The sequence below is a fragment of the Caretta caretta genome, chromosome 17 (assembly GCF_965140235.1).
Source record: "Caretta caretta isolate rCarCar2 chromosome 17, rCarCar1.hap1, whole genome shotgun sequence".
NCBI lineage: Eukaryota > Metazoa > Chordata > Testudines > Cheloniidae > Caretta > Caretta caretta.
In genome coordinates this window covers 2608625-2634252 of record NC_134222.1, presented here as the reverse complement: position 1 = coordinate 2634252, position 25628 = coordinate 2608625, and the positions used below count along the sequence as shown (strand labels likewise).

Sequence of the window (25628 nt, the reverse complement as noted above, 5' to 3'; positions counted from 1 at the left end):
GTTAACAGGCCTGGGCAGAAATTCATGCACATGCCCTCCTATTGTTCAGAGGTGCCCCCAGAGACTTTTCACATGATCTGCACAACTGAACCACTCTCACTGTAACCTAGCATGGTGTCCACACAGACACTTTTTGTTCTTACACTAGGCAAAGCCCGTTCACGTCTGCCCCACCACTGCAGGCTCCCTGCAGCCGCTTCCCCCGTGCACACTCACCACGGCACGCCTACTTGTAGCACGTCTGAGTGAGTCCTGCAGGCACAGCAGAGGGGACATGAGCCTTGAGCCCCCTGCGGAAGAGCCCTACGACAGGAGCTGTCTCTAAAGCAACGGCGAGGAGTAGCAGTTTTAATTGCAAAACCCACCCGTAGAATCCCTTAGAAGTGTAAAACAGGGTGAGGGGCTTCCAGCAGGATCCTCTTGCACTAAGCACTGTATACATGTGTAGTAAGCCTGTCTGTGCCCCACACTGCTTGCAATCTTAGCATCTGATGAGAGGCAGCAAACAAATGTGGGCACGGACGTAACAGTGCAATAGAGGTTTGCTCTGATATGCAGCACACCAGGGGCCGAGGCAAGGGTGGAAAATATTTTAACATCAGTTTACACCCATGCCTCATGTTCATAGAATCATAGAATCATAGAATATAAGGGTTGGAAGGAACCCCAGAAGGTCATCTAGTCCAACCCCCTGCTCAAAGCAGGACCAATTCCCAGCTAAATCATCCCAGCCAGGGCTTTGTCAAGCCTGACCTTAAAAACCTCTAAGGAAGGAGATTCTACCACCTCCCTAGGTAACGCATTCCAGTGTTTCACCACCCTCATAGTGAAAAAGTTTTTCCTAATATCCAATCTAAACCTCCCCCACTGCAGCTTGAGACCATTACTCCTCGTTCTGTCATCTGATACCATTGAGAACAGTCTAGAGCCATCCTCTTTGGAACCCCCTTTCAGGTAGTTGAAAACAGCTATCAAATCCCCCCTCATTCTTCTCTTCTGCAGGCTAAACAATCCCAGCTCCCTCAGCCTCTCCTCATAACTCATATGTTCCAGACCCCTAATCATTTTTGTTGCCCTTCGCTGGACTCTCTCCAATTTATCCACATCCTTCTTGAAGTGTGGGGCCCAAAACTGGACACAGTACTCCAGATGAGGCCTCACCAATGTCGAATAGAGGGGAACGATCACGTCCCTCGATCTGCTCGCAATGCCCCTACTTATACATCCCAAAATGCCATTGGCCTTCTTGGCAACAAGGGCACACTGCTGACTCATATCCAGCTTCTGGTCCACTGTCACCCCTAGGTCCTTTTCCGCAGAACTGCTGCCTAGCCATTCGGTCCCTAGTCTGTAGCTGTGCATTGGGTTCTTCCGTCCTAAGTGCAGGACCCTGCACTTATCCTTATTGAACCTCATCAGATTTCTTTTGGCCCAATCCTCCAATTTGTCTAGGTCCTTCTGTATCCTATCCCTCCCCTCCAGCATATCTACCACTCCTCCCAGTTTAGTATCATCCGCAAATTTGCTGAGAGTGCAATCCACACCATCCTCCAGATCATTTATGAAGATATTGAACAAAACCGGCCCCAGGACCGACCCTTGGGGCACTCCACTTGATACCGGCTGCCAACTAGACATGGAGCCATTGATCACTACCCGTTGAGCCCGACAATCTAGCCAGCTTTCTACCCACCTTGTAGTGCATTCATCCAGCCCATACTTCCTTAACTTGCTGACAAGAATACTGTGGGAGACCGTGTCAAAAGCTTTGCTAAAGTCAAGGAACAATACATCCACTGCTTTCCCTTCATCCACAGAACCAGTAATCTCATCATAGAAGGCGATTAGATTAGTCAGGCATGACCTTCCCTTGGTGAATCCATGCTGGCTGTTCCTGATCACTTTCCTCTCATGCAAGTGCTTCAGGATTGATTCTTTGAGGACCTGCTCCATGATTTTTCCAGGGACTGAAGTGAGGCTGACTGGCCTGTAGTTCCCAGGATCCTCCTTCTTCCCTTTTTTAAAGATTGGCACTACATTAGCCTTTTTCCAGTCATCCGGGACTTCCCCGGTTCGCCACGAGTTTTCAAAGATAATGGCCAATGGCTCTGCAATCACAGCCGCCAGTTCCTTCAGCACTCTCGGATGCAACTCGTCCGGCCCCATGGACTTGTGCACGTCCAGCTTTTCTAAAAAGTCCCTAACCACCTCTATCTCCACAGAGGGCTGGCCATCTCTTCCCCATTTTGTGATGCCCAGCGTAGCAGTCTGGGAGCTGACCTTGTTAGTGAAAACAGAGGCAAAAAAAGCATTGAGTACATTAGCTTTTTCCACATCCTCTGTCACTAGTTTGCCTCCCTCATTCAGTAAGGGGCCCACACATTCCTTGGTTTTCTTCTTGTTGCCAACATACCTGAAGAAACCCTTCTTGTTACTCTTGACATCTCTGGCTAGCTGCAGCTCCAGGTGCGATTTGGCCCTCCTGATAACATTCCTACATGCCCTAGCAATATTTTTATACTCTTCCCTGGTCATATGTCCAACCTTCCACTTCTTGTAAGCTTCTTTTTTATGTTTAAGATCCGCTAAGATTTCACCATTAAGCCAAGCTGGTCTTGTTGACCACTCACGCTGACAAGAATCCACAGCTCCACAAGAAACTTTTTTCCACCTCAAAGGTGTCAAACTCTATATGTGCACCAAATACCTCTAAATCCTTGTTAATCATTCTGATTTATCTTCCTTCTGATGGCAACAACCCTAACATTTTGACTGTTAACACGTGCACTAATTGAGGCCTTGCTCATGCAAGGAGTACCGAACAGGTGGACTGCTGGCTCCATGTACTCAAAGGGTCTGCCTGCATGGAGCTCCTTGCAGGATTGGGGCCTCAGTATGTTATGACTGTGCAGGGAGGCTAGAGTAAAGGCTTTTTGTTCTAGTGTGATATCCTCAAAATCCAGATTTAGGACTGAACGTGATGCTTGGAGATTTTGTAATTTGGTTCATGTTTTACTTGCAGAATAGAAGATAAGGTCGGACTCTTTATAGTGAATTGCTTCGAGAGAAGAGAATTTAGTGTTATGTGCATGCAACTCACTCTGGCATTGCCTGACTTTGGAATGCCTAACCAGGCTCCCTCAACATTCTTTTAACGGAGGCTTTGCATGGTAGATTCATAATCTGGTCTGACTCTAATGGAAGCCAGTCTGAGTTAGCCTTGGGAAGTGGTGGGAGAGACTTGAACTGCTTTCTGTAAGCTGGCCAAGCCACTTGTTGTGAAGTGTATGTGCCTATAGTTGTTTTTATTTTTATTTATTCCCGATAAATATGGAGGCCACAATCAGCAGTTTGTTATGCCAAAAGGCCAGAGCCACTATTGTGTACAGCCCCTAGCCCTATTACCCCAGGCAGTGGGCTGATAATCCTGTTACCAGCTATTGAGCGCTAAACACAGACGTCTAAAACAGCAAAATGTAATCCTGGCCTTGCCGGGGGGGGGGGGGGGGCTATTTACAGTGATGCTTACTTACCCACCTTATTCCAGAATTTTAGTCATTTAGAACAGTACCCCTCACTGCTTTGACTCCATGCATTTTAATACATTTAACTCTTCGCATACTTGAGAATCATCACCTAGAGTGAAGAACTTTACCCTGTTGCTAATATATATTTTAACAGCCTTTTGTGTCTTGCAAGTTTAAAAAACACCTAAATGGTGTTTATCAAAATTCAGATGCTTTTCTTTCATCCCCCTCCTGAGGATCTCTTGCTGACATCTCAGTTTCTGCTTGGAGCCCTGAAATGCCAGGGTAACACTTTTTGGCAAAGAAATATGGGGCTGTTTCCCTAACCCTGAAGAAAGTAGGCTATGAGAACTGCATATTTCAATTCCTACAGGCTATTTGAATAGTGCATACTGTCCTGACTTGTAGCATGATGTTGAGAGAGATTTGACCATGGGGCTGATGTTTCAATCTTTACAATACAACTTCTTTCATAGAAATAACATGGAAATCTGTTCGTAGTGCAGATCTCAGTACAATCTTAAGTTTTTAGAATTGCTGCTGACACCTTACACTATCCTCAGAATGATATGTCCTTGGTGAAGCATCTCTTACATTGTTGGTCTCCACATATGGGATGCAATATCTGATTTTAATCCAGGGTTAATTCCTTTAGAAATGTATTATCCGTATGTTAAGTGTGATTGATTAATCACTACATTGGTTTTTCCACTCTATGGAGGGACTGCATTTGTAATGTTTGCAGAACATACTAAGATATTTCTAGCAGCTGTTGGGGCGACATTTTAGTAAATTAAATGGATTATCTCAAGAGCCTTACTCAAGCACTGTGCAGATTATTCATTAGCATGGGGACAGAAGCGCTGGTTTGTTTTCTGTATGTGGACATTGGTATGTACTAACTCTAGATGGGGCCCTCTCACCAGGCTCCTGAGGAGCTGACGGGATCCTGCTTCCCTAGTGCCCTGACTTGCATACCTTTGGCGATAAGACAGACTAATTCCAGTCTGGCAAAATGCTTCTCTTGCAGGAGGACAGCTGACTAGTGTTGCATCTTCTTAAATTAAAATGTCTTTGGAAGACTCTTAAACTGTAATATACAAATGCTCCTGGGTGTGCAGTGAGACACATGAGTTAATGCAGATTCCAGCAAAGACTTGCAGTGACAGATCCTACTAGATATTTTCCTTTTATTCATACTCCAGCTTTTTAAAAATATCCTTTCAGGTGAACTTTGCTTGTCTTCAAAGTGTCTGTCCAAAGTTGTCTTGTGCATATCTGCATTACTACATGCTCTAAATTCTAAATAACCCAAGAACTTGCCTTTTATGATGCAGTTTTATTTGACCTTTTAACATTTTCTTGCATTAAAAGAAAAGGGGAGGGAAGTCTGTCTTCATTCAACAGAGTTTTGGGGGGAGTTAGTGGGTGAATGTGTACTTTATTTCCTCTGGATCTTCACTCAGCTGCTAGCAGAATCTTAACACATGGATTTTTTTAAGTGTCTATTGATGAAAAGTAACTTGTTCACTTTCAGTTTTCTCATACTGAAATGGTTAAGTGCCGCTCATGGCCCCCAGCCCCTTGCTCTAGTGTAGGAAGAGGAAAACAAAGACTTTTTATAATCCCTCCTCTCTGTCCACAATTCAATTTATCCAACATACTTTTTTCCCCCGCCCCCCAAGAATAAGCTCATCTCAACTGCAGTGACTGGTCAGTGCCTTGCGTCTCTGCAGTGTACACCCATAATTGATGCTGTGTAGTAAGCAGACACAATATGCCTAGTTTGTGTATACTACTTGTCTGTCATGGAGTAGTTCCCATAGAAAAATTATTTCTGGTACCTGAAGTGATTTTCCGATTGCTTTGTTCTTCTGTCAAACTGCTGGCTCTCTGAAGAGTTAAAGATAACATGGGTCTGTCCCTGACAAAAGGCTTGGTGATTCTCTTCTCCCTGCCCAATACGTAGAACTAATTGGGTTGTGGTGGATAATCAGCTGCATATGAGCTCCCAGGGGGACACTGGTGTAGCCAAAAGGCAAGTGTGATCCTTGGATGCATAAACAGGGGCATCATGAGTAGCAGTAGAGAGGTTATTTTACCTCTGTAATTGGCACAGATCTGACCGCTGCTGGATTCCTGTGTCTAGTTCTAGTGTCTGCAGTTCAAGAAGGATGTTGACAAATTGGAGAGGGTGCAGAGAAGAGTCGGAAGAATGATGAAAGGATTTGAAAACATGCCTTCTAGTGATTAAACTCTGAGAGCTCAATCTCTTTAGTTTAACAAAAAGAAGATTAAGGGTGACCTGATTGATCTATAGGAACATGCATGGGGAACATAATGATGATGGGCTCTTCATTCTACCAGAGAGACTTCTAACAGGATCCAGTAGCTGGAACCTGAAGCTAGACAAATTCAGATTGGAAATAAGTTAAACTTTGTAATGGTGAGGGGAATTAACCATTGGAACAGTTTATCATGGGTCCTGGTGGATTCTCCATCACTGACAGTTTTTCAAATCAAGATTGGCTATGTCTGCTCTAGGGATTATTTTGGGGAAGCTCTATGGCCTGTTATACAAGAGGTCAGACTAGATGGTCGCAGTGCTCCCGGCCAACCTTGGAATCTGTGAATTAGGATGGCCACCCCTCTGACTCCCTGCCAGGCGGGGAACTTGCTTACTTCACAGCATGTTTCAGAGTAGCAGCCGTGTTAGTCTGTATCCGCAAAAATAAAAGGAGTACTTGTGGCACCTTAGAGATAAATTTATTTGAGCATGACACAGTGACAGCATGTTTCTCATCTAATTTAAAGTAATCCCTGAATTCCTGGGTTGCTCCTGGGAGCCTTGTCACCAGGGGCTTGGGAGCAAAAGATGAAGATTAAAGGGAGTTAGAATGCTGTGGATCTTTTATTTTACTTGTGTATGGAGAAATATTTTCCTTAATGTGCTCTTCCTCCCGGAGGAGGTGACAGATGTTCAGCCTTTACTAAGAACTAGGGCAATGTTACTGCCAGCTCTTGGAGGAGTCTTATGCTGTTGGTACTTCTACCATGCTGAGTGTAAAAGGCTTGCTTTGCTGACTCAGCATTGGCAGTCTTCAGAGGGGAAACAAAGCTCCATGGCCTCCATTTCACAATAGGAACTAGTGTAAAATCCTGAGCATAAACCAAACGGGAATACGAATTGTGGACTGACTCCTGGTGTCATAAACTGTAGCATGGAAGAAGATTCAAGACTGGCAGCTTAACTGGGTGTTAAATAACCTAATAAGAGGTGTAGCAGTGGAGGTGGGGTGGTGAGTTGTAAAGTCCTCCCTGGTTACAGGTCTCTTGCTAGACATCGGAGGCTAAAGCTATGTCTGTACTACAGCCTATGTTTATCCTACACCTCTTCTGTCGCTCAGAGGTGTGACTAAACCACCCCCCAACAGACAAGTTACACTGCCATAAGCGGTTGTGTGCATAGCGTGAGGTCGGAGGGAGAGCTTCTTCCGGTGTGGAGGTGGGTTTTCTTTATACCCACAGGAGAACTCTCGCCCATCGGCCTAGCATCTTCCCTAGACGTGCTGCATTGGTACAGCTGTATGTATAGAACAGCTTTTGGCCTTGAGGTTGAGTCTAAACTGATGGAGTTGCATTGAATGAAGTGAGCTGTAGCTCACGAAAGCTTATGCTCAAATAAATTGGTTAGTCTCTAAGGTGCCACAAGTCCTCCTTTTCTTTTTGCGAATACAGACTAACACAGCTGCTACTCTGAAATCTAAACTCTTCAGTAGTCTTTTAAAACTGTTTTTTCCTTTAGTAGATTGTAACACTTGTCATGGTAGTAGCTAAACTTATTTTTCTAAACATCTTGTATGATGATTTATCCCCAAAGCATCTTGGAACACATTTCCTGGTGCCCATCATTATGGCGTAGATGTGAAATTTTACTTTTTGGTTAAAGTTGATACTGCACTAATTAAAGGGAGATGGGAATAGGTCAGTGTGTGAAACCTAGCAGAATGATGGTTGGATATTGCTTTTAATATCCCTGCTTGCCAAATGCTTCTCTTGTGTGCTAGTGTACATTAATCATGTGGTGAAATTAAGTGAGACAGAAAATAATAAAACTTGCCAAAATTATTTGGAAAAGGGCTATGTTAGTACAAGAAAGTTAATAAAGCTTGACTAATGTCTGCTTATGTTCATGGAGGGTGTTATGCAAATAACTGGTTTCCCACCTTAGCTAATACAACCAGACTAGCTACTCTGTCTTCATCTCTTCCTTACAGTGCTTGTGTTTCCATCTTCCCCTTCAGCAGCCTGGGGTGATGGAACAAATCTCCTGCCTAGATGTGTAATTCTCTGCTGGAGGAAAAGAAGAGCCTGCTGCTCAGGCATTTAATAATACACTTCTATTAAGTTTATCAGTTAGCTGCTGTAGGAGCACTGTCATTAAGTTAGACAACGACCATGCAACAGCCTCTTCTAACTTCCCACTAGGGAACTTAATTCTTATCTGGGTGATAGGCGGTGCAGGGGAATAGAGTTCCCCTCTAATCGCGCGTGGGCCATTGCTGTCAAACTTGCCTAAGGGAAGGGAGAATCAGCCCTTGTGGGTGGGGTATCCAGTCGCAGGGAGGGGCCAGGGCCCTAGCCCCTGCAGCTGTGGACGCTCCCCAGCCGTGAAGTGGCATGCCCCTGGGGGGAGCAGCTTTGAGCTCCGGGCTGAGGCCAAGCCCCGGGCGTTACTGGCCTGCTCTCCCCTTTGAGCTGAACGTCTCCACCCAGCATCTTCAGCGCCTGCCCCAGGAGGTCCGGCCTGGCCCCCCCCAGCTGCAGGGGGGCCTGGCCGCCGGGCACCCCGCCCCCGCTGGAGCCCAGGCCGGGTCTTGCTCAGGCGCCCTGCTCCGTGCGGCCACGCGGGGCTTCGCTTTACCGCCGCCCCAGCCCCGTGACTTGGCCCGGGGGGGGGGACGACACGTGGGGGGCCGGGCCGCGCCTGCGCGCTGCGGCCGGGGGCGGGGAGCCGGCGCACAGCTGGGCGGCGCGTGGCTGCCCGGGCACAGGAGCCGAGCGAGCGAGCGAGCTCCGGGCTCCGCCGCGTCCGCTGGCTGCCCCCGCGGGGCCCCGCAGCGCCTCCCCATGACCCGCAGCCGGCTCGGGGCCGGCCCGGGCCGCGCCCGCCCCTGCCGCTGCCCCAGGATGATCCCCTACTTCTCGGACAACGCGGTGATCTCCCAGAACGCCATCAACCAGCTGTGAGTGCGGGGCCCCGGGGGGGTCGTGTCCCGGGGGTCAGTGCGGGGGGGGGCGGCATGCCCCAGTCCCGGGGCCAGTGCGGGGGGGAGGGGTAGTAGTAATGCACGGAGGAGTCATGCCCCAGTCGCCGGGGGGGGGGGGGGGTTGTGTTAGTAATGCACGGGGGGAGTCATGCCCCAGTCGCCGGGGGGGGGGTTGTGTTAGTAATGCACGGGGGGAGCCATGCCCCAGTCGCCGGGGGGGGGGTTGTGTTAGTAATGCACGGGGGGAGCCATGCCCCAGTCTACCCGGGGGGGGGTAGTAGTAATGCGGGGGGGGGGTAATGCACGGAGGAGCCATGCCCCAGTCGCCGGGGGGGGGTAGTAGTAATGCGGGGGGGGGTAATGCACGGAGGAGCCATGCCCCAGTCGCTGGGGGGGTGGTAGTAATGCACGGGGGGAGCCATGCCCCAGTCGCCGGGGGGTGGGGGGGTAGTAGTAATGCACGGGGGGAGCCATGCCCCAGTCGCCGGGGGGGTGGGGGGGTAGTAGTAATGCACGGGGGGAGCCATGCCCCAGTCGCCGGGGGGGGTAGTAGTAATGCGGGGGGGGTAATGCACGGAGGGAGCCATGCCCCAGTCGCCGGGGGGGGGGGGTGGTAGTAATGCACGGAGGGAGCCATGCCCCAGTCGCCGGGGGGGAGGAAGCCATGCCCCAGTCGCCGGGGGGGGGGTGGTAGTAATGCACGGGGGGAGCCATGCTCCAGTCGCCGGGGGGGGTGGTAGTAATGCGGGGGGGGTAATGCACGGAGGGAGCCATGCCCCAGTCGCCGGGGGTGGTGGTGGTAGTAATGCACGGGGGGAGCCATGCCCCAGTCGCCGGGGGGGGTGGTAGTAATCGGGTAATGCTCCGGCCGGCAGAGTTTTGCACTGTGACACTGAACCGAGCGTGGGCTGCCCGCAAGCCTCAGCTGCCAGGGAAAGTCTGTCCCGCTCGCAAGGCAGCAGCTGTGAGCCCTCGGGAGAGGCGGCCCAGTGGCTGGGCCGGGAACGGCAGCAGGGGGTTATCGCTTGTTTGTGCTGCTAGCTCTTTAACTTGCTGCTAAATCCATGCCAGCCCCAGCAGGCAGGCGATCCGGCTCGAGGACGGAGGAGTCTGGGGCGGGGAGGGAAAATCTACCCTTCTTTAGCTGAATTTCTTAATCAGACTCAGCCTGTGTCGCTTCCCGGCTGGAGGAGACTCGGTGTTCTCACAGTATCTGCCCTTCCAGGAACTGAGCTGATGAAACACTTGCCCAGGAGCACAAAGATGGGTTGAATCATGTGGTTGGGGGGGGGCTTGGTCAGAAATGCAGAATGTTGTTTGTCTTTGGGAACAGCAGGACAGCTGCCTGGGGTGGGGTGGGAGGAGAATTCTTCACTTTGCCTTTTGGATTAGGGTCTTCTACAGTTTGCAAGAAAATACTCCTACAGTTTTTGTCTTAATGGCTTTTTTCTTTTAAGCATCTTTTCTGGTTAGTAATTCTGACTTCCCCTTTAACGTAGGGCCAGTAATCCAGGGCAATGGGGAGTCTAGTCTACACCATGGCCAAGCTTTTCACAAGTGACTTTGAGTAGCTCCTGTTTTGGTGCCCAACTTGAGATTCCCTCAAGCTCCCGGGTTTTTCAGAGGGTAGGTGTTCAGCTTTTTCTGAAGATCAGATTCTTTATAACATGGACATCCAAAATCACTAGTCACTGGTGAAAGTCTTTGCCTGTATCAGCAGAGGCTTTAGAAAGGAGTTGTCCTCTTAAAGTCTGAGACTGAAATTCCTGTAGTACTTCAGGCTTGGGTATCAGATATCGGGGAATGCTATGAAAATAGCCACAGAGGATTTTCAGTCAGCAAATTAGCCTTTTCATTACTATCTTCTACCATGCTGCAACAATTTATCAACCTCCAATTTCAGCTTTCTGTAAACTTTCTTCTCCCCCACACCGCCCCAGGCTCTGAGACCCGAGAGTGTTCTCTTATAAAGTGTGGGTTGAGGAGCGGGAGGAGGGATTGCGTACTTTTGTTGCCAGGCTGCAGCTGCTCTTCTGTTTTCTGCAAGGACAGCCTGGAAGCTTGAAACTTTGGGATAAACTCTTAGTTGCATGCTGATAGTACAGACTCTTACTTGGTTAATGCTAGGAGTCCATCAACATACATAAAGTTAAGGGAATGCATGGCAACACTGTGACAACCTGGGGTTTTGGTAAATGTTTTGGTGTCCCCCTCCGATTTCTGTTCCAAATCTTCATCCATTCATAGTCAGTGTCCTAGCTCCTTTCTGTTCAGGATAATGGACAACCGATGCTACAAAAAATGGAGTGGCACCATCCAAAACTCTGCTTTCCAATGGCTAGCAAGTTGTGCGGGGATACGAACTGTCAACCCTTGCACGTGCTGTCCTCCTCTCTGAAGATCCCCTGCTCTCTTTTTCGAATGCATAAGCTGGAGTCTAGCTTGTGTACTGCCCTAAGCAGCAAGATTTGTCCATTGCAGCAGTAGATGGTGCTATGGTTGAAGAGCCGTGGGTGGATAGGGATTACAAGTCACTACCAGTTTTGGCCAGCTTCAAACTGAAAGGCTCCATGTCCCATTGCTAAGCTTCTTGAATAACCAGTCCCTCCAGCGGTACACACTGATTTAAATGCACCTACAAATAGGCATTATTAATTAATAAATAATAGTGGCTTTGGGGGAGTTGGTAGTAGGGGAGGATCAAGTCTCAAGGTAGACACTGGTAGTGGTATAATCATGCATGGTGGTTCTTTCAAGAAATCAGCTGCTGTTTTATCTTCTGAAGAGACCAAGACAAGCTTGAGAATAGTTAGATAAAATGTTGGCATGAACCCAGCTGGTGCAGTGTTCCTATTGTGAAGAGCTTCCACCAGAAATCTGGACACTTTGCATTTGAGATATAGCTTGATGAGTATTCTCTCTTAGATTTGTCATAGAAATTGGTCACTGGCCACTGTTGCATCTCCCTTGTGTTTAAGACTAAACAATTGGTGCTATGTATTTGTTAGCTTCGTCTGTTTAATGAGGTCCTTCTAAGCCTTCCATCCTTGACCTGACATGTTTGTAATTAGTTATTCTGTTTAATTGATAACTTTGCCTGTAAACATCACAGCTCTCCCATTTGTGTCTGTGAATGTGGGAATCTAACAGTGTATCCAAGGTCTCTGTGTAAATAGTGTCTGCTTTGGGGGATCTGAGGCAGCAAATGTGTTGGGTTTTTGTTGTTGTTTTTGTTTTTCTGTATCAGGATAAATGCTGGTATTTGCTGAAACATTTGCTTTATAATGTCTTGCTTATGTTAGGTAGCTAGGTAACAATTTCAATGGTTATAGATGTGTTTGATTTATATACATTACTCAAATATTTAACCCACAATCTGAAACTATCTATGGAGAGAGGCATGCAAAAATGGTGCCGAGGGGAAGGAGAACTCAACTTTTCCTGTCTCTGAGGGTCTGATCGCCCAAGGGTGCTGTGTCCAGGAGCAGCTGCAATTGCAGTTTGCTTGGAAGGATCGAACTCTTTCCTTTCCTGGAGTTGGTGATAACTCAGTTATCAGATGAGCTTGCTCTGTCCTCAGCCTTCTGTAAATTGAGATTAACCGGCATTAAAGAGTTTGTGGCCCTTCATCTAGGGCCCAGTGTTGGATTAGCACATTTATCTGGGACAGGGTTTTAAACTGGGAACAATGGTGTGGTTTTTGTGATTGGATAGTGGGAGTTTTTTCAGCTGATTGTTCTTACATTAAAATGTTTTGCTTTGCAAATCAGGAATTCAGTTAGAGATCACAGATCCTTGTACAATTACCTGCAAAATCAGACGTCAAGGTTTTGCTGCACCAAAACATTGTTCTCTGTGTGGAATGGTAAAGACAGCACCTGGATTGCTAATGCCAGGAACGTTTACATGAGTGTATTCGTAAGTAGATGCAGTTAGCGAATTGGCCCTGACTTTCAGGCATCAGCAAAAAAATGATTCCTGTGTTCAGGCTCTGAGTTGGTGGTTTAGTCAGCTGGACTAGACCTTGAATATCTCTCATTCACAAGGTTAAAATCAACATTTAAGAGACTCTTTTGTTTATCAAAATACCACCATTAAAACTGTATCTTGATTTTGGGCCAGCTGCTACTCCTGTTGAACTCAGTGGGAGGAACATTTAGTTATTAGCTTTTTCCTGTATAGGACCTAAAATTTCAACCAGTGGTCACAGCAGATATTGGAAAGATCAAGGTAGATGAGGTGGACCTGTAAATGCCCAAGAATTTTTACCTGAAGACACCTACAGTAATCTCCACAAGTCAGTCTCCACTCTACTTGCTGTCTGCCCTCATTCTTTAGGGTTAATCACAAGGTTTTGGTATCTTATTCCATGTATTAGTCCTTGAAATATGTTACTCAGCCCTGAGAAGGTAGCAAACTGTCCTTAATTTTACTGCCAAGTCTCTTTCTCTGCCTTCTGTTTTTTTAGAGAGGAAGTCTGGTCCAGTGGTCAGGGTGTTCCCTGCTCTACCACAGACTTCCTGTGGCAAGTACTTAGGGCCAGATTGTCAAAGGTATTTAGATGCCTATCGATGCATCTAACTCCCCTTGGCACTTGGGTGCTTTTGAAAATCCCATTTGGAGCCTAGCTGTAGCTTTGGACAACTGAGTATCTTTGAAAATCTGTCCCTTCGTCTTTGTGCCTCAGTTCTCCATCTGCAAAATTGGCTTAAGAGCACTTTCCCACCTCATGGGGTCTGTGACAAAGATTAAACCTTACCCAGATACTATGGTAAGGGGGGACACGAGTACTAGCTAGAGCGCTAATAAAAGCATTTTAACAATACGGAAATATTTATACATATGTTGTATTTGCTATTTTGTAAACTGAGAAAGATCTTCAATGATACTTTTATTTTCAATGCTGGCCTGTTCCCAGTTGTGGGAGCTAAACTCTCTGTGTTGAAGAGACTGTGTTTCAGACTAAAAGGAGGAATGTAGAACTACCAGTTTCTCCAAAAATGTTTTATGTGAGTTTTGGAATCCTTTACAGTATGGTTCTCAACCTGTTTACCATTGTGGGCCGCATATACAGCTCTCTGTGATATGTGGGCCACATCCAACACAATATGTATACTACCTGTATGGCCCTGAGGATGTCACATGGGCCACAGCTGTGCGCTGATTGGGCTGCAGGTTGAGAACCTCTGCTTTAAAAGAAAAAGGCAACTAAAACTCTCGGTAGAATTCCTTTCAGCAAAGGGTTAAACCTAGTCATGAAGTGTCTTTGCAGAATTGGAATACACAGGATAGTGCTACCGCTTAAAAGTAACCAGCTTCCTTCAGAATTTGTGTAACATACAAGGGATGTTACAAATTGTTAATAGGGCTTTTGATTTTGTACACAATGTAATTAATACTCATTTTATTGACTCATTTCTTCCTATCCACTCCTCACTTTAGGCCCTATCCTGTGTTCATTTTCTTTCCCCATTGCCTTGAGAGGAAGCCTTTATCTAGAAATCTAACTTTGTAGTGTAAAGTTTAATCTTCAGTGTAATTCCTTGTGTTGAGGCATGTGTTCAGCCATGAAATAGGTGGATGCTGCTTTTCTGTATCCTGGAGGCTTTTCTGTATCTCAGGAAATGTGGAGTTCTATTGAAGATCTTTAATTGCTTTTCTATCTTTGTAAATATTTTACCATTATAGTGAGAATTGCTGACACCTCGGATTTAAAGAGGGAGCTGCAGACAAATGGAGATTCAAGGGAAAGGGAGTTCCACGGAGTAGCTCAAATTGCTGCTTTCAACTGCAGTTGAATTCATTTTGTGAACTAAGGGTCACTTGTAGTTTTGGATGTTTGAAAATCCAAAATAGACTGGTTAGATCTTTTCCCATTTAAAAGCTCAGTAGAGACTTTTGATCAGCACTGAATATCGATATTACTTTCCTGGCATGCAAACTATATTTCTCTGGATGCTTGGGCAACAATATAATTCTCTGCTCCATCCTCCATGGCAAGAAGTTGTGAACTGAGCATCATTTCCATGCTGCTCTCTACCTAGCATCTTAGAATGATCAGCCTGTTTCTGATTATACCAGCTGAGCTGAGTGAAATTTCTTCCCTTTTTTCCTTCCTTTTTCACTCATCCTAATGTGTCAAATAGAGCATGGGAAAGGCCTGTCACTCCCCAGTGTTTCTCCCCATGATATTTTTTTCCGATTACCTCAGTGCGTTTGCATAGGTGTGTTTTAGCACACTGCTGAGAACTCTGTTGATCATTAACCCGGGCAGAGGCGATGTTATCCATGTCTAGCCTTCCTGCTTGGACTTCCTGTCTATTTTCCTGGAGGTGAAGTGTATTTAAATTTCACTGATCTTTTGTGGGACACTGTCAGAGAGTGGATACTGGGCTAGATGAACCATTGGTCTGACCCATTATGGCCGTTCTTACATTGGGAGGCAGAAGGGGTCCCTGAAATAGGATCAAGACTTGAGCGAGAAATCCGTGATCCTGGGGTAACTAATTTTCAAGCAGTAAATAGTTAGCTTTAAATATTTAGCTGCCCAGCCAGATTCACATTTGGAAGGGCTATGAACCATGCCAGTTGCTTCTGAGATGCTGGGGTCTGTTGGGGCTGCTGTGTAAATGTTCACTCCCAAGGAAAACTTGGTTTTCTTGTAGAGATTATCATTCTAGCCCTGCTTCTCTAGAGACAAGAGCCCATCAATAGAGAATGGCCCTTTGGGGCCAGCTAATATTTAGGCTGCCTGCTTCTATCCCAGCACTGCACCTCTTTGGACCTTTATTATAGAACCTCAGGCTAAAATAGTATTTCCTGGAAGGGATTTAAACAATTTCAGACTAATTTTGTTGAAATGCTGATTATCTGGCCAATCTGAACAGAGTCAGTTAGTTCAGAATCCTGTGTCCTATCCTATGGTAGTTATGAAAGAGTTATTGTCCGTCCACGCTGGCCTGACCCAACAGCATGTGAACCATATTCACCTGAACTGGTTTAAAACTAGTTCAGCAGGCCATTCCCCACCTTACCTATGCATTGAGCAAAGTCAGAAATTCAGAGTTGTCTGACATTCCATCTTCAACCAGAATCTTATGTGAAGTCAGCCTGATATTCAGAAAACCCTCTTTCCACACAGAGGTATTAAGTCAACCCTGCACCCTTAACTTTGAATTTCCTTTCTTTTGTGGGCTTATTATTGTCATAACATGGCATAATTTGTTTGTTTAAAGGCAGCTTTGCACTGTGTGTGTGTGTGTGTACACGCATAGGTACTGTAGCTTTCATTCAACAATTACAGCTAACTGGGAATAGTTGGTCTTGGAGTCTAATAAAAACACCCAGTTATCATGTAGGATTAAAAAAACATTTCATGAGAGAGAGAAACTTTCATGTCATAAGCCAGTCACTAACCAGAACGTACTCTCTGGGCAGTTTATTCATTGTGCTTTACCTTTGGAGTAGCTGGTGCTGGCAGCGCTGGGATGAGCTAGGGGAGATGGAACTGGTTGGACCACTGATCTGCTCTGGTGTAGAGCAACTCCTCAGTTCCAAAGTAGAGGTTTTATATTAGGAATAAAGAGCATAGGAAAGGCGTAACCAAGTCCAGAAAACAGTTTCGCTGGTCAGGGAGCGATTATTGGGAAGTACATCCTATTTTGTTTGTTGTTTTACTTTAGTCAAACACACGTTACTGGGCTGAATAAACAGGTAAGTGGGTGAAATTCTGTCCTGCCTTATCAAGGAGCTCAGACTGGATGATCTAATGATCCCTTCTGGCCTTAAAATCTCTGAATTTGTATTGCACCTGAGAGGTTCATTCGAATTGGGAGCAGTAAAGGGGCCCAGTCTCTAAGATCCCAGCACAGGATCTGCACTCTTTCATTTGTAAGTTTTGAATTCAAGAAACGAACGTTGCAGCACTTAGCAGATCGTGTGTGTGTGTCTATATCTCCTTGTGAAATGTGGAGGGCTAACTAAGATGGCACAGTGGTGAAAGTACATTTCTAGGAAATTCAGTAGCATTCTCTGAGGTAGGGCACGTGTGTGAACTAATAATCTTGACATAAGAAAGTAATGAATTGGTTTAGTTTTCGAAGTGTCTAACAGCAACATTCTCCTACTTCAGTGCATCTTTCTGTCTGTGCAGGCACTTAGCTGATCCTCATCACCAGAGTATCTGAATGCATGTGGCACGTTCATTTATTTATGATGGTTATTAACCAGTTAAGATTTGTGCTTTCTCTTGAAACCTCTCTAGTTGCCTAGTAGGCTAAACCCACAAATCATTTATTCTTTCTCTAAGCAAATGTTTGTGTCCTTTGAGTAGTCAATGTTGAAAACCGTGCATTTGCATATGTATTTTGTAATGATGGTTTGATACGATCCGTGTTGTCCCATCATCGTGTGCTTCTGGTCTCTGATCTCCCCAGTAACCCTTCTCTTTTCTGGGTTTTGTTTACACTTGGCTAAAACTCGAGGCAGACATTTCTTTTTTAAGTGCAAATACAGCATATCTGCCTATCCCTCTGTTTTAAAGTTTGTGACATGGCTTGTGGGAAGAAGACAAGTCAAATTAAGTTCAGCGTCATCTTTTGATCCAGCGCAGCCTCAGGGCGTTCTGAGAGCTGAGATTGCTAGATTGCTGTGACACCTCCAAAACCTTATATTTACAAAGCTTTGCAGACCTTCGGTCACACCTAAAGCTATTGTCTGTACTTAAGTATTCAGGTGTCTTGAAAGCTCCACATCAGGTCATCCTGTTGCAGACTTTTTGTAAAATATTCTATTTAGAAATCCTTCTGTACTATCACACACAAACTCTCCTGTATCTTCCTTTTTTAATATTGCAAGTTGAATAGAGCATCTTTGCTTGAGTCCATCTGAGCCTACTGTTCATCATATGATGTCGCCGCCATCTTCTTACATCATAGTTGTTTGCTGTGGAACTATTGGTCACACCAGAAGGCTGATCTCTGATGGGGAATTAGCAGTAGAAAATAAGCTCTTAGAGGAGCAAGTGCCCATCTTTACTACCAAGGCTCTTTGTGGGAAAAGAAATGGGAAAAGAAATATGAGGTGTGTTCAGTGTATGTACAAAATTATTTCTAAGTAGAACACTCTTTTCAGTTTTCAGAGTAGCAGCCGTGTTAGTCTGTATTCGCAAAAAGAACAGGAGGACTTGTGGCACCTTAGAGGCTAACCAATTTATTTGAGCATAAGCATTCGTGAGCTACAGCTCACTTCATCGGATGCATACTTTTCAGTGATCAGATTTGTATAAGCCTTCTGGTTTTTGCATAGTGTAGCAGGGTGGTCACCTGCTTCTGCCCTGAAGGGCTGAAAAGCCAGCCCTTGGAGAGGGCTGGGGCTGTGGGCTAGAAGTTGGGCTGATTGGGGAAGTGGCCTCAGCTGGGCCACGCCCCAGTCAGGCTGCAGCTGGCCTGTATAAGAAGGCCAGGGCAGCCAGGAGTGGCCTCTCTCTCTGCCTTTAGAGGGAGAAGGGCCTGGCTGCTGGGGAGCATACCTGGGAACCTGAGGTGGGGTATGCTGGGGGAAGGTAAGAGGTGCTGGGGAGCTCCCGCCTGGAAATCCCCCAGGCTGCAGGGCCTTGTGCGGGGCCTAAACAGGCCCCACAGGTAGGCAGAGGCAGCAGGTCCAAACCCCCCCTTGCCTGTGATAAGTGGCTTATGTACTGCAGTCAGCCTCAGTGAGCGGGGACTAGAGAGTGACTGGTCAGTAGCCAAAGACTGAGGCGAGGTGGGGATAGTGGGTGAGGGTTCCCCTGGGTGGGGAGACCCAGAGAGTGGGGGTACTGTTAGGGGGGCAGCACCCAAGGCAAGGGCACCGGGTCCGGGAGGGACATGGGGGCCAGTGACAGGCGGGACACCGGCCTGCAGAGGACGCTCTGGAGGCTGGTGAGCTAATTTCCAAGGACGACCAGCAGGAGGCGCCACAAGGGTGAGTTCCACCCGCTGACACATAGCAATTGTAAATATTGCTTGAGAGGAGAGCAGACTACATGAAGTTCAAAAAGACATCATGTCTCCTTAGATTATATCGTGCACTGTCCATGTTCACCTTGAATATGTAGCAGCTCACCAATGCATTGATGTGAGTAGTCTAACTGTAAAACACTGCTGGAGTCTCAGGGGAGCCAGTGAGACTATTTTTGGGTCAGATGGGACTGGGGTAGATCATTCCGACTTTGCAAAAACGAGAGTCACCTTTGCCCTATCATCATTGAAAAACAAAACAGTTGCACTCTGTGAAATTCAATGGGCAAGTAACAAGCAGGAGTAGCTATTTGTTGGCCCAGTTTTCAGGAGTGGTCAGAATTAAACTAATCCCTTCGCCAGTCCCAGGCTTTATGATGGAAGGGGAAAAAAACCCTCTTTAAAAGTAGTTGAGCTAATTAAACATGATTGTGGGGTGATGAGTGCACCCAAATGGCTGTTTAGCTGGCATGGGTTGCTGCCCTTCTTGGTATGAGAGAGCAGGTGGGAAAATCTGAAAACAAAGATGAATCAGAACTTCTGGGTTCCTCTGTGTGTTTCAGGATTGAAAACCAATTAGATGTGATGGAAACAAATCATTTGTTAGTATCGCCTTTAACCCTCCTACCACTTCTCTGCAATGGGGAAAACAAGAAAGCAAATTGAGAATATGCAGACTCATGTACTTCACTAATTAGGGGGGTAATGCAAGCAGAGAGTGAGTATGTGCTGTGAATTGTCTATTAGTATGTACGACAAGTGCGTGTCTAGATGTGTTGGTGTGTATTGCTAAAATATCTCTTTAAATGTCAAGATTGTTAAAGAAGCCAAGCAATTTGCATCAGGCGGTGGGGTCTTTGGAAGGAAAGGTACACCAAAGTTAGCAATGGGTAGGGGGCAAGTTTTCACTTTGAATTGCCGAGCTCTTGGTAGCATTTCATGATTGCAATAGTAATTTCTTTAATTTCCTCCTTGTGTCAGATTATAAAACGTGTTGCATGGGTCTACAGGGGCTTCAAATCAATTGAATTTCTGCTTAGGAGACCTGTTCCTAATGGCACGCTCTGTTCCTGCTAGGTGGGGAGAGAGGCTCTCTTCAGGTCTGTAGTACACAGCTGCATCCAGTATTGTATTGATCCTTCCACTTCTAATGTGTGGTTTGAAATGAGTCTGTCTGATAGCTAATTTTCAAATGTTCTTCACTCAAGTCCTTGTATTTCTCAAAAAGACAAAGAGCACCTAAGTCAGAAGTTACCATCTGAGCTTTGTGGGGGTGTACAAACATCGGGAAATCTGTAAATTCAGAGTTCTGAGCACTCTTGTAACATAAAACTTAGATAAGAGTGGTTATTCTGGATCAGACTAATGAGCCTTTTCCAGTGTCCTGTCTTCCAGCGGTGGTTGGTGCCAGATACTTTGGAGGGAATGAAGAGAACAGGGCAATTATCGAGTGATCCATCGCCTGTCATCCAGTCCCAGCTTCTGGCAGTCAGGCTTAGAGACAACCAAAGGGAGCATGCAGTGGCATCTCTGACCATCTTTGCAGATAGCCACTGATGCACCTATCCTTCAGGAACCAGTTTAGTTCTTTTTTGAATCCAGTTATAGTTTTGGCCATCACAACATCCCCTGCCAATGAGTTCCGCAGGTTGACTGTGCGTTGTGTGAAGAAATACTTCCTTACATTTGTTTTAAACCTGCTGCTTATTAATTTGATCAGGTGACTCCTGGTTCTTGTGTTATATGAAGGGAGAAATAATATTATCCTCTTCACCTTCTCCACACCATTCATGATTTTATCTCTATCATATCCCCCCTCTTAGTCATCTCTTTTCTAAGATGAACAGTCCCAGTCTTGTCAATCTTTCCTTATCTAGAAGCTATTCCATACCCCTGGTCATTTTTGTTGCCCTTCTCTGCACCTTTTGTTCTTGTGTATATATAGAGGGGCGGCGGCTCCTAGAACTGCACTCCGTATTCAAGATGTGGGCAAACCCTGGATTTATATGGTGTCATTATATTATTTTCTGTCTTATTATCTATCCCTTTCCTAATAGTTCCTAACATTCTGTTCACTTTTTTTTGACTGCCGCTGCACATTGAGTGGATGTTTTCAGAGAACTCTCCACAATGACTGCAAGATCTTTCCTGAGTGGTAGCAGCAAATTTAGATCTTATTTTGTATGTATAGTTGGGATTATTTTTTCAATGTGTGTTACTTTACACTTACCAACATTGAATTTCATCTGCCATTTTGTTGCCCAGTCACCCAGTTTTGAGAGATCCTTTTGTAACTCTTTGCTGTGAACTTTGGACTCAACTATCTTCAGTAATTTTGTATCATACGCAAATTTTGCCACCTCACTGTTCACCCCCTTTTTCCAGATCATTTATGAATATGTTGAACAGTACAGGTCCCAATACCAATCCTTGGGGGACCCTGCTATGTGAAAACTGACCATACTTACCATTTATTTCCTATCTTTTAACCAGTTACTGATCCATGAGAGGACCTTCCCGTTTATCCCATGACTGTTTGGGTTGCTTAAGAGGCTTTGGTGAGGGATTTTGTCAAAGGCTTTTTAAAAGACTTAAAATGTGTGTTAAGTGTTTCATGACTGAGGCCTTGTCAGCTAAGCTTTGCTGTATTGTGGGGTTTTTTTAAGCTGAGCTAGAAACGCCTAAAACTGGGTTTGTAATCAAAGTGCTGATGTGTCCTTAACTCAGTGGTCCCCAAACTGTGGGGTGCAGGGCCCAGACCAGATCTCTTGGGGGGCGGAGAGGGAGCACCATGATTCCAGCCCCACTTCACCCACCAGACCAGCTTCTCCACCATCCCCATTCAACCCCAGTCCTGCTCTGCCTCCAGGCGAGATCCCCTGCCAACCCCACTCCACTCGCAGACCCAGCTCCACTCCGCCTCAGCTCAGCCGTCATTCCCCCTCTAACCCTAGCCCAGCTCTGACCCCAGCCCAAGCTCTGCTGCTGAAGAAGCCTTGGCTGTGTAGTAATGGGGGGGGGGCCTGGACAGATTCTGTTAATAGCAAGGGGGGGCGTGACTGGAAAAGTTTGTGCACCACTGCCTTAACTGGAGTGTCATGGGGACTAAGGAAATGGGGTCTAAATGGAATGGTAGGTGCTCAACTGGTTGAAAAAACATACTCCGTGAGTACTTACCAGTGGTTCACTGTCACACTGAGAGGGCGTATTTTGTGGGCTACCGCAGAGGTCAGTCCTGGGTCTGGTACTTGGCAGTGTTTTCATTAATGACTTGGGTAAGCTAAGAGTGGTTGCAAGCACTTTTGAGGGCAGGGTTAGAATTCAGAACAACCTTGGCAAATTGGAGAATTGGTCTGAATTCAACAAGATGAACTTCAATAAGGACAAGTGCAAAGTGCTTCACATAGGAGCGAAAAATCAAATGCACCACTATAAAATGGGGAATAACTGGCCAGGCAGCAGTACTGCTAAAAAGGATCTGGGGGTTATAGTGGATCACACATTGAATAGGAGTCAATGTAATGCAGCTGCGAAAAAGGCAGATATCATTCTGGGGGTGTATTAACAGGCATGGCATAAGTAAGATCCAGGAGATAACTGTCCTGCTCTACTCAGCACTGGTGAGGCCTCAGCAGGAGCACTGTGTACAGTTCTGAGCACCACACTTTAGGAAAGATGTAGACAAATTGGAGAGAGTCCGGAGGAGAGCAACAAAAATGATAAAAGCTTTAGAAACCCTGACCTATGATGAAAGGTTAAAAACTTGGCATGTTTAGTCTTGAGACAAGAAGACTGAGGGAGGATCTGATAAGTCTTCAAATATGCTAAGGGCTACTATAAAGAGGACAGTGATCAATTGTTCTCTGTGTCCACTGATGGTAGGACAAGAAGTAATGGGCTTAATCTGTCACAAGGGAGCTTTGGGTTAGATATTAGGAAAATACTTTCTAACTCTCAGGGTAGTGAAGCTCTGGAACAGGCTGCCAAGGGAGGTCATGGAATCCCGTCGCCGGAGGTTTTTAAAAACAGGTCTGACAAACTCCTGTCAGGGATGGGCTAGGTTTAGGTGGTCCTGCCTCAGCACAGGGCCTGGACTTGATGGCATCTTAAAGTCTCTTCCAGCCATGCTTTTCGATGATTCTATGGGGGACCACAACAGTAAGTTAGTTTACAGCTGTGCCATGGCATTGTGAATATAGAACTGCAGGGGAGTGTCTAACAATTACCCAGGTCCCTCTCTGGATTCTTTATTTACATCTTTGGCGGGGGGAGACATTGGATTTCTCTTTTGCATTCTGGGGAAAATCACAGGAATGCTTGTTGTTTTGCCTCCTTGTGGCAAATGACTTTCTTTAGTTTAAATCTTTATCACACCCATTGGCCAATGCTTGGGAGCCAGGCGAAGGTCCCTCATTTTCTCTTCTGGAGAAATCCCCTCTTCCTTCCAGCCCCTTTCTAATCCCAGCATGAGCCTCCTTTAATGAGACTCGAAATACAGCAGCGATGCGATTCACCCCACAGTATGTCAGCTTTGGTTTAAAGGGTGCGTGGTGAGTGAGTGATGGAAGTTATTTCGGGAATGAAGTAGTCTTGGTAAGTTGATCCCTAGCCAAGGAGCCAAGAGAAAATTGGCAATATCGCTGCCAAGAAAAACTTGCCATGCAGACTTGGAGGGGCATGGGAAGCAATGCTGAATTTGCATTTTAAAACAGATCTCTGGTACATCTCAGCCTCTGACTGGGAGGTTTACTCACGGATTTCTGGATCCTAATAGTTATCACACAGGGTGCGTCTACACTGGGAGAATGTTGGCGGGCTTAGCTACCCTAATGATATGATGTGCTGTTGCCAGTGGTGCCCGCTGCTTGTACGCAGAGTGCAGTTAGACACCGCAGTAGCTAAAAAATCCTTCCCACCTCTCTGTGCTGCATCTGGCACCATGGAACTATGCAGAGAAAATTCTTACGAACTTCCTTAGGGCAGAGAAGTCCTTGGGATGAGGTCTTTGGGAACAGAAGTGACCTGCCTACCTAATAATAGCAATGTACTATCAAATACAGCTTATCAGTCCCTTTTCTCTACTGCTTTCTACTCTTTGGCAGTCCAGTGAACATTGATTTTTAATGTCCTGGCTAGTTTTTATTTTTTGATCGTGATCCAATAGATTAAACTATTAGTATTTGAAAGTGACAAATTACTGAGCAAAGACTCTCCTAAATCCACAATAAACCCGTGTTGCTGCTTGACACAGAAAGGTCAGATGTGTTGACCTAAAGAATACAAAGGAAATGCTGTCTTTCAATTTAAGACACCAAAGTGAAGTGACAGTCTCCGTGTAGGGATTTCACATATAAAATAAATGTTTGCTTCATTAATAAAGGAAAGTCTTCCTTTGTTTTGTCTTTGCTAATTAATGATAATTTCAGGGCATTATTTTTAATCACATTAAAAGAGAAACATTTTTGTTTGAAGTGTTTCCCTTCACTGGAATCTGCTGTTGCACAAAGTGAAGTCACTCTCAGATTTGCAAAGCTGGAGTACCCTCCATGACAGCGTAGAAGGTGAACAAACCAGTAACTTGGTTACAGGCTACATCACCAGACCATTCAAAGGTCCTGGTGACTCCCAGTTTCGAACCAGGAGCTGCTGAGAGAAGTCTGGCAAATGACCGTTCTCCCTGAAAATCTGTTTAACACCTTTTTTTAATCTACTGTAAATTAATATTAATTATCAGTAGTTCCATGTTTGGTAATCAGATGGGCTGTTAAGTTCCAAACTGACTTGTTTCCGTGGGAAAGGTTGCCTCAGCTGTAGGGCCAGGTGAGCACCAGCTGGATGTGGAGAACGGAAAATGTAGTGGGAGTATAAACGTTGCAACAGGTAAACCACTGAACAATGAAATTCCTGCTACTTCATGAATCGGAATACATGAGCCTCTTCTACACATACACATACTCACACTCACACGCTTTCTCTCCTCCTTCCCCCCCCCCCGCCCCCCCCCAAAAAATCCTAGAAATGTAACTAAGCGTCTGCTTCTCTTCACTGCAAAGGAAAGCCTTAAAATTGCAACTTTGGTCACTTTGAATGGAGATGGACAGACTTTTGTGACCTTTTTACAGTACTCCATGACTTCTGTTTTTACCAGCAAGGTTCTTTGGAGGCCGTAATCCGAGGCAGCCTGTCTTCCCAGCAGCTGCATTGCAAAATGTCGTTCCTACAATCCATCCCGCGTTCCCAGCAGCTCAGGGAATTCATGTTGGGGCTCTGGCATAGCACTTCCTCAAGGTGCAGTAGCTTCCCTGTCCCCTAAACTTTCCCACCATTGCTGCCACTGGGTCAGTTGCACCCGTGTTAGCGATGGTGAGAGCACTCATACAGATGGACCGCCAGGTGGTCACGAACACAAGCACCATGCTGTCCGTACCTGCTGAAGGAGGTCTACATGACCGTGTTCACGGTGCTGGTGGCTGCCTGGACCTTACCCATGCTTGAGCTCCCATTGTTGCTGCAGCTAGTTAAGGTGAAAGGGCGGGAACAGTTCAGACAAGGCTACCTCTACTGCATCTCAGCTGCGTGTCTGGTCTGCACTGGCCCCAAATGCAGCGTTTACAAGATTCCCTTTTAAATTCAAATAACCCAAAACCAACATCACTGTACTTTATTCCTTGGACCCACATCCGTATTGGTTTTCCTTGCTGCTGCCTAGCATCGTCCAACTCACATCTTTGTTAGCACTCAGTCTGGCAGCTGTAACCAAAGCCGCTACCAGTGCAGCAGGGGTGCCCAGGCAGTAAACTTCTTTATTTGCGTTCCCAACAGACTGAACGTTT

The 25628-nt window shown here is 46.0% G+C and overlaps 1 protein-coding gene across 4 annotated transcripts in view; it reads left to right on the top strand.

Annotated features, from left to right (window-relative positions):
* Window positions 1-25628, top strand: part of SSH2 (slingshot protein phosphatase 2) — a 137367-nt gene that overhangs the window by 61903 nt on the left and 49836 nt on the right. Inside the window, exon 1 of one of the 4 annotated variants that reach the window (XM_048823682.2) lies at window positions 8595-8773. The exons of the other annotated variants lie outside the window; for them this stretch is intronic. Coding sequence (XP_048679639.2) covers window positions 8658-8773 — 116 coding nt within the window. The 5' untranslated portion in view covers window positions 8595-8657. Of the gene's footprint in view, window positions 1-8594; window positions 8774-25628 lie in introns of those variants that run through there. 4 annotated transcript variants of the gene reach the window in all.